We start from the raw sequence: 13,295 nt of genomic DNA on the forward strand, positions 1-13,295 counted from the left end.
ATGAATTCTCTAAAATCCTGCCTTTTAAGTAGCATGGAGTTTAATCTCTATCTATACATTCTTGGAGGGATGTCCTCTAACTCTATTGTCAATATCAGGGGTGAGTGGTCCGATAATATTCTAGCTTTATATTCTGTTTTTTTTACTCTGTCTTGCATGCGAGCTGATAACAGGAATAGGTTTATTCTTGAGTATGTTTTATGTATACCCGAATAATATGAATATTCCTTTTCCTTTGGGTGTTGTTTCCTCCATATATCCAAAAGTTGCATTTCTTGCATCGATTTAATTATAAATCTGGTTAATTTGTTATTTCTGTTAATTTTTTTTTCAGTTTTATCCATGTTTGAATCCAAATTAAAGTTGAAATCCCCTCCTATTAGTATGTTCCCTTGCAATTCTGCTATCTTCAAAAAAATATCTTGCATAAATTTTTGATCTTCTTCGTTAGGTGAATATACATTGAGTAAATTCCAAAACTCCAAATATATCTGACATTTTATCATTACATATCTCCCTGCTGGATCTATTATTTCCTCTTCTATTTTGATTGGTACATTTTTATTGATTAATATAGCTACTCCTCTAGCTTTTGAATTATATGACGCTGCTGTTACATGTCCTATCCAATCTCTCTTTAATTTCTTGTGCTCCATTTCAGTTAAATGTGTTTCTTGCACGAATTTTTTCTTTTTTCAGTAAATTTAGCAGTTTCTTCCTTTTGATTTGGTTATGTATTCTGTTAATATTTAAAGTCATATATTTCAACATAGCCATTTCATACTTTGTTTATCTTTCCTTTCCGTTTCCTCATCATCACCTTTCCTTCTTATCCATTTCTGCTTTCTTGTTTTGAACACTTTATAAGACAACATTTCTAAAATATCAAACATTTCCCTTATTTTCCTATCTAAAATTTCTTTAACCCCACCATCCCCTCCCCTTCCTGAGTTGCCCTTTATCCCTTGTCGGGCAACCACATCTCCCCACTCCATTTGGATTTGCGAATTCACTCGCAAACGTCAACTGATTTCGCAGTGACCGTAACTCCTCCCCACCCAGCCCCCCCAGAAAAGATTTTAATTTTCTTATATAACAAAGGTCACTCTCTTAATTCCCTCCTTACTTTCTTTCTTCCCTTTCTTTCCCTTATTAATTCTTATCTATACTCTATATATTTTCCTTTAAATACAGATACACTCATGTACACACATATATACATACACACATACATATATATATATATATATATATATATATATATTCTACCTACCCATATGCATACATACATATAGTTCGTGGTCATTTTTGCTCTCGTTACATGTCTTCACCTCTCTCTCTGTTTTGTAGTTGTTCTGCAAATTTTCGTGCTTCCTCCGGATCCGAGAATAGTCTGTTTTGCTGCCTTGGAATAACTATTTTAAGTACCGCTGGGTAGTTTAGCATAAATTTATATCCTTTTTTTCCATAGGTTCACTTTTACTGTATTAAACTCCTTTCTCTTCTTCAGGAGTTCAAAACTTATGTCTGGATAGAAAAAAAATTTTTGACCTTTGTATTCCAGTGGCTTTTTGTCTTCTCTTATTTTCTTCATTGCTTTCTCCAATATATTTTCTCGTGTTGTATATCTTAGAAATTTTACTAAAATGGGTCTTGGTTTTTGTTGTGGCTGTGGTTTCGGGGCTAATGTTCTATGTGCCCTTTTTATTTCCATTTCTTCCTGTAATTCTGGTCTTCCTAGGACCCTGGTGATCCAATCTTTTATAAATTCTCTCATATTCTTGCCATTTTCATCTTCCTTAAGGCCCACTATCTTTATATTATTTCTTCTATTATAATTTTCCATTATATCTATCTTCTGAGCTAACAGCTCTTGTATCTCTTTAACTTTTTTATTAGATTCTTCTAATTTCTTTTTTAAGTCCTCTACTTCCATTTCTACGGCTGCTTCTCGTTCTTCCACCTTGTCCACTCTTTTTCCTATATCTGACATGACTATCTCTAATCTATTCATTTTTTCTTCTGTACTTTTAATTCTTCTTTTTATTTCACTAAATTCTTGTGATTGCCATTCTTTACTGATTCCATATATTCTTTAAAAAAAATATATCCATTGTCTTACCTTTCCCTTCTTCTTCCATTTCTCTATGTTCTTCTTCTTCTTCTTCTTCCTCTAGGTTGGTCATCTGTTGTTTCTTTGATTTCCTTTTACTCTCTTCTTTCTTGTTCTCGTTGTTTTCTATGTTCTCCTCTTTTTGTTGTGTTGTAGCTGTCATTCTCAGCTGTGAAGATCGACTCCTCAGCTGGTCCCCCCTCCCATCAGTGTTTTTTTTGTCATGCGCGGTTGCCCACTTTTGCTTGGCTACGCGAGCCATTTTTGTAGTCCCGAGCTCGGGACCTCGACTGACCTGAGGGAGCGGGCTTCTCTCTCCGCGGCGGGCCTCCTTGGACAGGTAAGGCCTTCACCTTCTTCTTCCGATGTCTTTTCTTCTTCTCTTCTTCCCGTTGCTTTCGACTTTTCTTTCTTCGCTGCCATTTTCTTCCCACCTTTACTTTCACTTTATTTTAATTTTTATGTTGTGCCTTTGTGTTTTCTGTGTTTTTTTTAAACTTTTCCGGAGAGGGCTGGAGTTCCCCGACCGGCCACTACTCCATCACGTGACTCCTGGTTGCCTTATCTGAGGAAGAATGTTCTTGCAATGGAGGGAGTGCAAAGGCGATTCACCAGGCTGATACCTGGAATGGCAGGAATAACTTATGAGGAAAGATTGCACAATTTGGGATTGTACTCGCTGGAGTTTAGAAGATTGAGAGGGGATCTCATAGAGACATATAAAATTCTGGCAGGACTGGACAGAATGGATGCAGAAGGGATGATGCGAATGGTGGGGGAGTTCAGAACCCGGAACCATGGTTCAAGGATAATAGGCAAACCCTTTAGAACCGAGATGAGGAGGAATTTCTTTACCCAGAGGGTGGTGAATCTGTGGAATTCATTACCACAGAGAGCAGTAGACGCAGGTTCATTGAATATATTTAAGAGGGAATTAGATATATTTATTCAGTATAAAGGAATTAGGGGTTACAGAGAGAAGGCGGGGATGGGGTACTGAACTTTAAGCCATGATCTCATTTAATAGCAGAGCAGGCTCGAAGGGCCGAATGACCTACACCTGCTCCTATGTTTCTATGTAACCCCCTCACATCCATGCACTCAACTAACCTCCTCTTAAATGACAGAATTGACCCTGCCACAACTACCTCTTCCAGAAGGTCATTCCACTCAGCCACCATTCTCTGAGTGAAGGAGCTTCCCCTTATGTTACTTCTAAAGTTTTGCCCCTAACCTTAACACATGACCACTTGTTCCAATCTCCCCTACCCTCAAGGGGAAAGAGCCTATTCACATCTACTCTATCTATTCCCTCCATAATTTTAAATACCTCGATCAAATCCCCTCTCTCAACCTTCTACGCTCCAATGAATAAAGACCCAGTCGACTCAGTCTTTTTCCATATTCTCGATACTGCAATCCAGGCAATATTTTAGTAAATCTCTGCACCCTCTCTAGCATGTTGATATCCTTCCTATAATTTGGAGACCACAATATTCCAAACTTGGCCTCACCAATGCCTTAAACAGTCTCGACATCACGTCCCAGCTCCTATATTCAATGCTATGATTTATAAAGGCCAACATACCCAAAAGCCTTCTTCACCACCCTATCTACATGAGCATCCACTTTCCAAACCTTGCGGTCTAAGGTCAGGTCGCAGCTTTCAAAACTTTGAGTTGGGCCACACTTGGAGTATTGTGCGCAATTCTGGTCGCCCCTTGGAAAGGGTACAGAAGAGATGTCCCAGAAAGATGCCTGGATTATAGGGTATGAACGATGAGGGGGGGGGGAGTGGTTGGACAAATTTGGGCTATTCCCTCTGAAGTGTTGGAGGTTAACAGGTGACCTGATGATGTTACTAAAATTTTGAGGGGCACTGATAGGGCAGACGGCTTTAATCTTAAAATTTAGACATACCCATTTCAGCCTCTGCAGATCTTCTAGTCTGTGCCGGACCATTTTTTTTCTGCCGAGTCCCACTGATCTACACCCTCCATTTTCTCCCATCCAGGTCCCTGTCCAGATTCTTCTTCAGTGTTAAAACTGAGCCCGCATTCACCACCTCAGCCGGCAGCTCGTTCCACACCCCCACCGCTCTCTGCGTGGAGAACCTCCCCCTAAACTTCTACCCTTTCACCCTTAACCCACACCCCCTGGTTTGTATCTCACCCATCCTCAGTGGGGGCGGGTCTTGTGGCACTGACACCTCTTTCCTGACGGCAGCAGCGAGAACAGAGAGTGTGTCAGTCAGGGTGGACACTTGACAATTGCTGCTGCTCATTCCCCGCAGATGTTCTCGATGGTGGGGGTTGTTTTTGCCCGTGATGTCCTGGGCTGGGCCCACTACCTTTTGCAGGGATTTATGCTCGGGCAAATTGGTGTCCCTGTATATGCAGTTGGTCAGTGCACCTTCCGCTGAAATTTGCCAGGATTTCCGGTGTCGTATCGAACCTCCACCAACTCCCGAGAAGGTCGAGGCGCTTTCATCACGACACCATTGGTGCGTTGGGTCTAGGAGAGATCCTCCAAAATAGTGACTCCCCTTAAATTTGTTCACCCTCTCCGCCTCTCATCCCCCCCCAATGATCACTGGACCTTCCTGAAGTCAACAGTCAACCCCTTGGTTTTGGTGGCGTTGAGTGCGAGGTTATTGTTGGTGCGCTGTTCGGCCAAGTTTTCGGCCTCCCTCCTGAGTGCTGACTCTTCGCCCACTTTTAAACGCTCCCCCCCCCACCACGGTGTTGTCAGTTCCTCCAGCGCAATTCTGTGTGTTTTAACTTTTCGGCACACTGCCAGGGTACGCTGTAAACAGTTCACTTTGTGTCCTTTATAGGAAGCCATGCAGAACCAAGTCAATACAAATCCAGAGCGGACTAACTCGGTAGCAGTTGCCACTCCACAGTTCATCATCGCACCAGCGGGGGTCATGAACCTGACGGGCTTGGTCTCTTCAGCGTCTACCAAAACAACAGCAGGTGTGTATTGGGGCAGTGGTGGGTTCTGCCTGCTGTAGTTAAAGAACCAGTTTTCCCAACAAGGGTGGGATCAAGAGTTACCCTCGACGGCCAATTTTTCTTTCTAAAGGTGCTTCATGAGGGAAAAAATTGGGGATTGTGATGGTCCCCCTCCCCTCCACTCCCCCCCCCACCCCCGATCAATGTGATCTACCGTAATCACTGAGGACCCCTTCCATCCCCGCCTGCAGCATCCATCTGCTCCCATCGGGGAAGAGATCCAGGGGTATCAGAGCCAGCACCACCGGGCCAAGGAACAGCTTCTTCCCACAGGCAGTGAGAACACTGAACAACCCAAGGAACTGCTCGCACTGACCCTCCGGGGCCCTCATCTGTACAAAACAATATTCATTTCTTTCTGTAAATGAAATACTTGTCCTACATATGTATTGTTCGTTCATACGTGTGTGATGTCTGCGTGTTTTGCACTGAGGACTGGAAAACACGGTTCCGTCGGGTCATACTCGCACAATCGGATGACAATAAACTTGACAACTTAAAGCTAAACACCGAGGAGAAACTGCGGGAAGAGCCAATTGGGAGGGGAGGGGTGGGATTCATTCTACCGCCTCCTGCGCCCTCTTGGGACTCATTCAAGTCAAGGCGCTGCACAGGTTCTACCTTTCAAATTCCAGACTCTCGGTCATCAATCCTGGCATGGAGGGCAAATGCAATCGGTGAAATGGCTCCTCTTTGCCACCCCAGTCACATCTTTTATGAGTGCCCCACCCAAAATACTAGGGTCCCAGAGTGGAGTCTTAAGTGTATGATCCGAAATATTTAATTTGCATCCCTGCAAAATTTGGAATCTCCGACAACTCCTGAAACCCCCTGCAGATAGATGTAACAGCACTTATGCCCCAAAGAGCCGAGCGCCTGTTTATGTTACACTGGGAGTCCCTCTACTGCACAGTGGATTAAGGTCGCAAGTTCCTTTATTAAAACTGGAGAAAATCAAATACTGCACACATCAAGAGGGTAAATTTTTCCACAACTGGCATTTCTGATCCTAATTACGAGTGCTCTCGGAGTAATAGACTAACTGTGAGATGGTTGGACCAACACAATCAGTAATAGACCGATGATACTGTCAGCAAAGGTGCCAAGGTGATCGGGGTGGTGGGGGGGTGGGGGTCCCGGGGTGGATGCAAACATTTGTGCGTTGGTTTTTCTGTTCTTAAAAAAAAGTGAAAATAGGAGAGCAATGTCCATCTACTGTATATAGTTAAGTTTATTAATAAGGCTTTATCTGTAAACTTGTGTGGGGGGGGGGTGGTAATCAACTGTAATGTTATTGTTTGTTGACTCTGTGGAGGGGGAGAAATCTGCAGATGCAGCGAAGGTTAAATGTTTTCAAAGAATGTGTCTGAAAATAAAGTAAAATGCTTCAAGGTGAAGTTTGTTCAGTGGAAGTACTTTTATCGTCTTTTAAACTGTTTATTCATAACGCTGGTCTGCAGTCGAAGTCCTAAAATCCAGACCGCTCGGGGCTCGGGTCGGTCTGGCTTCCCGGGCAGTCCTTTTAAAATTCAGATCTAAGAAGGAATAAAGATGAGACGAGTGGGTAAATTTTGATCATTTATTCATTAGCAAATGCAGCACACTTCATTTCTCAAAACAAGCATTTGTTAAGAAAAATAGTGTTAAAAAATGTAGTCCCTTATTCCCGCTGGGGCGCTTACGCAGGCACACAAAAGCCTGCTACATTTTAAAAGTTCAAGAGTTTTCGGTAGGTTCCAATTCTCAGGTGGTCCAGATTTCTGGTATCTGGATTTTTGGACCTACTGCATTGAGTCTCAAGCAACCGGAAAATTTGCATATCCGGCATCTACCAATCCCCATTGGTGCTGGATACCCAGGTTGGGGGTGGGGGAGAGTGTTTACTTTACATGCCCTTTTTGTATTAACTAATGTTACTTTCTCTCCATTTCAGCTGTGACGGAGGACGTTGTAACTGTGGACTCCGTGGATTCGGCAATTCAACAGGTTGTCGGGAGTGGAGGCCAGAGGGTCATCACCATCGTGACGGATGGCGGCGTACAGCTGGGGAACCTTCAAACCGGTCTGGGTTCTGGTCAGCCGTTCATTGTGACCATGCAAGATGGCCAGCAAGGTAGGTCTGCTCTGGCTGAACCACGTAAGTCTGCTCTGGCTGAACTACGTAACCAGCCAGGCTTCAGAATCAGAAGCAGTTTATTGTCATGAACGTGTCATGAAATTTGTTGTTTTGCGGCAACGTCAGAGGGCAAACCTTTCTATAAACCACCTTACAATGATAAATAAAAATAGTGCAAGAAAAAATCAAAGTCAGGAAGTGTCTGGGGTTCACTGATCATTCAGGAATCTGATGGCAGAGGGGAAGAAGCCGTCCTCGTGCCTCTGGGTGCTCGTCTTCAGGCTCTTGGATCTCCTTCCCAATGGTAGCAGAGTGACGAGACATGACCTGGGTGGAGGGGGGTCTTTGAGGATAGAGGCTGCTTTTTTAAGACACCGCCTCATGTAGATGTCCTCGATGGAGTGAAGTCTAGTGGGTGCCAATTTTAAACTTTGGATTTTTTTTTACCTACTTACTGTCCGAGATTTTTTCGCCAGTTGCTTGAATTCCGGGAAATGTGGATTTTAAGGTACATGGTGAATGGTCGGATATTTAACAGTGAGGGCCTTGGGGTCCAAATCCACAGATCTCTCAAGGTCGCCGCCCAAGTTGATAGGATAGTGGGGAAGACTGGGGGATTGAGTTCAGGAGTCATGAGATTATGTTGCAGCTCTGTAAATCTCTAGTGAAACCACACTTAGAGTGTGGTGTTCAGTTCTAGTCACTTCATTACAGGAAGAATGTGGAAGCTTTGGAGAAGGGGCAGAGGAGATTCACCAGGACATTTACCTGGATTTCCAAACATATCTTATGAAGCAAGATGAACAGAGCTGGGACTTTTCTCTTTGGAGCAAAGAATGATGAGAGGAGACTGAATAGAGGTCAACAAGATTCTGAGAGGCCTGGATAAGGTGGGCGGCCGGTGCCTTTTACCCAGGGTGGGAATAACAAATACCAGGGGACGTCTATACAGAGTGAGGGGAGGAGAGATTAAGGGCAAGTTCCCCCCCCCCCCCGTCAGCCTGCCACCAGCCCCCGCACTGATCCCACTGCCCTGCTCCCTCCGACAGCCCGCCACCAGACCCTGCACCAATCCTAATGCCCTACTCCCTCCCGGACAGCCCACCACTAGCCCCTGCACCGATCCTACCGCCCTGCTCTCCCCAACAGCTCGCCACTAGCCCCCGCACCAATCCTACCACCCCACTCCCTCCCTGATAGCCCGCCACCAGCCCCCATACTGATCCCACCACCCCACTCCCCTCTGGGAAGGAGTAGGACCAGAGCAGGGACCAACAGCGGCAGGTTTTATAAAATATTTTCTGCTTTAGATAAGCTGCTTTTGTAAAATACAGCAGTGCTGTTATTAAAAAGATTTTCCTGTCTTGGTTACATGTTGTGTCCAAGTCTTTTTGCTGGAGCTACATATTTCAATAACATTAAATGCACTAACAAAAGACTGCTTAATATTCCCTGCTGAAGTGGGAGGGGGGGTCTTATATGCCTTTAAATACAATTTTAATTTACTGCAATATTTGCCCCTTTAACACCAAATTTAGCAACACGTTCATGACAGTAAATTCTAACAGCTCAGTTCGTCACACACAGCGGTTTTAGTCCTCTCACTACTGGGAGGAGGCTCCCGCTCTCCCAGCATCGGATGTTGGACAGTTTGGCGATGGGAAAGGGGAGGAGGATTGGGGGGCGGGAGGGAGGGTGTTCTCAGCGTACCAGCGGTGATGAGCCCAAGAACCTGTTACTGAGCCTGTTGTCAGCAAGTGGTGTTCCTGAATTCTCGACGCTATCGCGGCAGGGTGGTCGATTGACCAACTCCTGTACTCCCCTTAGTTTTGACGGTTCCTTCGTCCCACATCGAAGAGGAGACCATCATCACGGAGGAAATGCCAACGCGGAAGCAGTGTCTGGAGACGATCCTTAACCACTCAGACTTGATGGAGAAGGTACAGTGGGGTCCTCTTTGTCTGCTCTTCGATCAAAAGACAGTTTTCCGATGTGCACAACTTAACAGAGAGAATTGAAGTGCTAAGATCAAAATTAGAGTTTGTAGAGCACGTGTTCATCTGAACTATGTAATACAGCCTCTCCCCAATTTACCACCAAAAAAAATACTCTATAAATTAACATCACCGCCATTGTGGGGGTTGGGGGGGGGGGGAAGAGGGACAGTGGAATCAGTATGGGGACTGGTGGTGGACTGTTGGGGGGAGAGGGGTGGTGGAATCAGTGTGGGGGCTGTTGGCGGGCTGCTGGGGGAAGAGGGGCGGTGGGATCAGTGGGGGCTGGTGGCAGGCTATTGGGGGGGAGAGGGGTTGGGATCAGTTTGGGGGCTGGTGGCGGGCTGTTGGGGGAGAGGGGTTGGGATCAGTGTGGGGCTGGTGGCGAGCTGTTGGGGGGGAGAGGGGCAGTCGGATGGGTGTGGGGGCTGGTGGCGGGCTGTCGGAGGGAGCGAGGCGGTGGGATTGGTGTGAGGGCGTGGCAGGCTGTCGAGAGAGAGGGGCAGTAGGATCAAAGTGGGGGCTGGTGTCAGGCTGCCAGGAGAAACTCCTGGCAGCCTGCTGTCAGTCCCCACACTGATCCCACTGGCCCTCTCTCTCCCAGTGGCCCGCCACCAACCCACCAGACCAATCCCACCACCCTGCTCTCCCCCAACAGCCCGTAATTTTCTTGAGGGGAACACTCCATCGGTCCAAACTCAGGTGCGAGTCAGATTTCCAAGCCACTGCGCTGTACTTTCTGGCCCACAATTTGAACAACTTCTATCTGATATCTAGTTAATTTAGGTCTTATCCCTAAAATGTTACCTAATAAAAATAATTCTGGATTTGGTGGAAATTGGACTCCTGTAATTTGTTCTAAAAACTTTCCTAATTCCAGCCAGAAACTCTCACTCTACCACAAGACCATGTTGAAGGTAAAAACGTTCCCACTTCTTCACCACATTGATCTGATAAATCTGATTTTAATTTATTTAATTTCTGTGGCGTAAGGTGTAGCTGGTGTAGAAAATTATATTGAATCAGTCTATATCTTATGGTAATTGTATGAGTCATACAATCTCAACATAAATCAACTCAATTCTTCTCATCTAATATCACATTTAAGTCTGTCTCCTGTCTTTATCTAGATTTATGAATCCCCAGTTTAGGGGGCCCCACTTGAAGTAAACGATAAATTGCCGAGATAAATTTATTCATATTTCCCTTTCTTATTAGAGTCTGTGTGAATAGATGTGTGCGTGTGAGTGTCTGTGTGATGTGTGTGTGTGTGTGTGTGTGTGTGTGTGTGACATACCCAAGACCCTTACAGCTTAGGCACAATTCTGGAAAGTTATTCCAAAGTCAGTTTTAGAAATCCAGTGTTGACACAAAGACTCTTAAACTGAAGCAAAGAACTGATCCCGAATGAGGTGGGAGAGACTGAGTGACAGACTGCTGAAACTCTCAAAACCTTGTTGAGTTACTTCCAGAGCGAATGTCCTTTCAGGCGAGCGGTGGTCACAACTCCCCTTTTCATTTCATAGGGGGAAATGAGTGACTTCCACAATCCTTCCAGCTCCAAGTGCAGTATTTCTCCTGCCTCCAACACCCAAATACGGGTCAGTCAAAGTGGCCCTTCCTTTGGTCACAGTGGGATTTAATAAATCCCCTTAAATGTGATCTTTCTTTTGGTCTCCGGTTCTCGTTCAAACACTCCCCTCCCTCCTCTTCTTCCCCCAGCTCTCTCTCTCTCTCTGTTCCCTTTTCCCCTTTCACAGAGCCAAAATCAATCTTCACCTCATCACATCCAATTAACACCTCCAGCACAAAAGGTGGGTACACTAATCCCCCTTCAAAAATGACCCTTCTTGGAGGAGTCACGTGATGGAGTAGTGGCCGGACGGTGAACTCCAGCCCTCTCCAGAAAAGTCGGGAAAAACAAAGAAAAACACAAAGGCACAGAAATAAAAGTTACAGAAAAGTGAGTATAAAGGTGGAAAGAAGATGGCGACAAAAAAAGAAAAATCGAAAGCAACGGTAAGAAGAGAGGAAGAGAAGACAAAGGAGGAAAAAGGTGAAGGCCTTACCTGTCCGAAGAGGCCCGCTGCGGAGAGAGAAACCCGCTCCCTCAGGTCGGTAAATAATGGACTACAAAAATGGCTCGCAGAGCCGAATAAAAGTGCGCAACCGCGCATGCGCGATACTTCGCGCATACGCGATGCGAATGAAAAAAAACACACCGACGGGAGGGGGGACCAGCTGGGGAGTCGATCTCCACAGCCGGCAACGACAGCTGCAGAACACCTGCAGCAAGAAGAGACCACAGAAGACAATAGAAACAAGAAAGAAGAGGAGGAAAGGGCACCAAAGAAACAACAGATGGCCAACCCAGAGGAAGAAGAAGAGGAAGAGGAAGAGTACAGAGAAATAGAAGAAGAAAAGAAAGGCAAGGTAAAGGATATACTTGCTCTTATTAAAGGATACATGGAGTCATTTAAAGAATGGCAAACACAGGAATTTAAGGATTTAAGAAAAAGAATAAACAACACAGAAGAGAAAATAAATAAAATGGAGATGACCTTAACAGAAATGGGAAAGAAAATGGACAAGATGGATGTGCGGGCAGTAGCAGCAGAAATGGAGGTAGAAGACTTAAAAAAGAAATTGGAGAAATCTAATAAAAAAACTAAAGAGACACAAGAACTACTAGCTCAAAAAATAGATACAATGGAAAACCATAACAGAAGAAATAACATAAAGATAGTGGGCCTTAAGGAAGATGAAGAAGGCAAGAATATGAGGGAGTTTATAAAAGAGTGGATCCCTAAGACCCTAGGATGTCCAGAACTACAGCATGAAATGGAAATAGAAAGGGCACATAGAGTATTGGCCTCTAAACCACAACCACAACAAAAACCAAGATCTATTGTAGTAAAATTCCTAAGATATACTACAAGAGAAAAGGTACTGGAGAAGACAATGGAAAAAGTAAGAGAGGGCAACAAACCACTGGAGTATAAAGGGCAAAAAATCTTCATTTATCCAGATATAAGTTTTGAACTCCTAAAGAAGAGAAAAGAGTTCAATACAGCAAAGGCGATTTTATGGAAGAAAGGGTATAAATTTATACTAAAGCATCCAGCGGTATTGAAAATATTTATTCCAGGACAACAAAACAGACTATTCTCGGATCCAGAAGAAGCACGAAAATTTGCAGAACAATTACAAAAATAGACTGAGGGAGGAAGACGGGTAATGAGAGTTAAAATGATCACGATTGATATGTATGTGGGTAAAGACAAAAATAGACTGAGGGATGAAGACGGGTAATGAGAGTAAAAATGATCACGATTGATATGTATGCGGGTAAAGAGGTATAAGAGTGAATAGAGACAATGAGCATACATAAATGTATCTGTACTTAGAGGAAAATATAGATAGTATAGACAAGAATTAATAAGGGAAGGTAATGGAATAGAGAGAATAAGGAGGGAATTAAAAGAGTGACCTTTGTGACATATGAAAAGTGAAATCTTTTCTGGGGGAGGCGGGGTGGGGGGAAATAGCGGTCACTGCAAAATCAGTTGACGCTTGCGAGTGGATTCGCAAATCCAAATGGAGAGGGGAGATGTGGTTGTCCGACAAGGGATAAAGGACAACTCAGGAGGTGAAGGGGAGATTGGGGATAAATAAGATAGAAATAGGAGAATAAGGAAAATGTTGGATGTTGTAGGAATGTTGTCTTATAAAGAGTTGAAAATAAGAAAACAGAAATGGAAAAGGAGGAAAGGTAATGATGGAAAAACGGAAAGAGAAGTTAAACAAAATATAAAAGGGCTACGCTGAACTATATGTCTTTAAATATTAATGGAATACATAACCAAATTAAAAGGAAGAAACTACTAAATTTAAATGAATAAATGTATTCCATTAGAAAAAATAACAGATAGGTTAAGAAATAATATTGAAATATTCGAGCAAGTATAGGAGCCTTACATTAAATACAATAGCGAAAACCTACCGGGGACAAACAGTACCTAAGTTGATGGAAGGAGAAGGAAAGAAAAGAATGG

At 44.0% G+C, this 13,295-nt stretch overlaps 1 protein-coding gene across 1 annotated transcript in view; it reads left to right on the forward strand.

Annotated features, from left to right (window-relative positions):
- The window catches only part of gabpb2b (GA binding protein transcription factor subunit beta 2b), a 44,076-nt gene that overhangs the window by 27,192 nt on the left and 3,589 nt on the right, over window positions 1–13,295 (forward strand). Inside the window, exons 5-7 of the mRNA XM_069940380.1 lie at window positions 4,950–5,091; window positions 7,064–7,243; window positions 9,074–9,186. Coding sequence (XP_069796481.1) covers window positions 4,950–5,091; window positions 7,064–7,243; window positions 9,074–9,186 — 435 coding nt within the window. The remainder of the gene's footprint in view (window positions 1–4,949; window positions 5,092–7,063; window positions 7,244–9,073; window positions 9,187–13,295) is intronic.

Source organism: Narcine bancroftii, chromosome 5 (genome assembly GCF_036971445.1).
Source record: "Narcine bancroftii isolate sNarBan1 chromosome 5, sNarBan1.hap1, whole genome shotgun sequence".
Taxonomy (NCBI): domain Eukaryota; kingdom Metazoa; phylum Chordata; class Chondrichthyes; order Torpediniformes; family Narcinidae; genus Narcine; species Narcine bancroftii.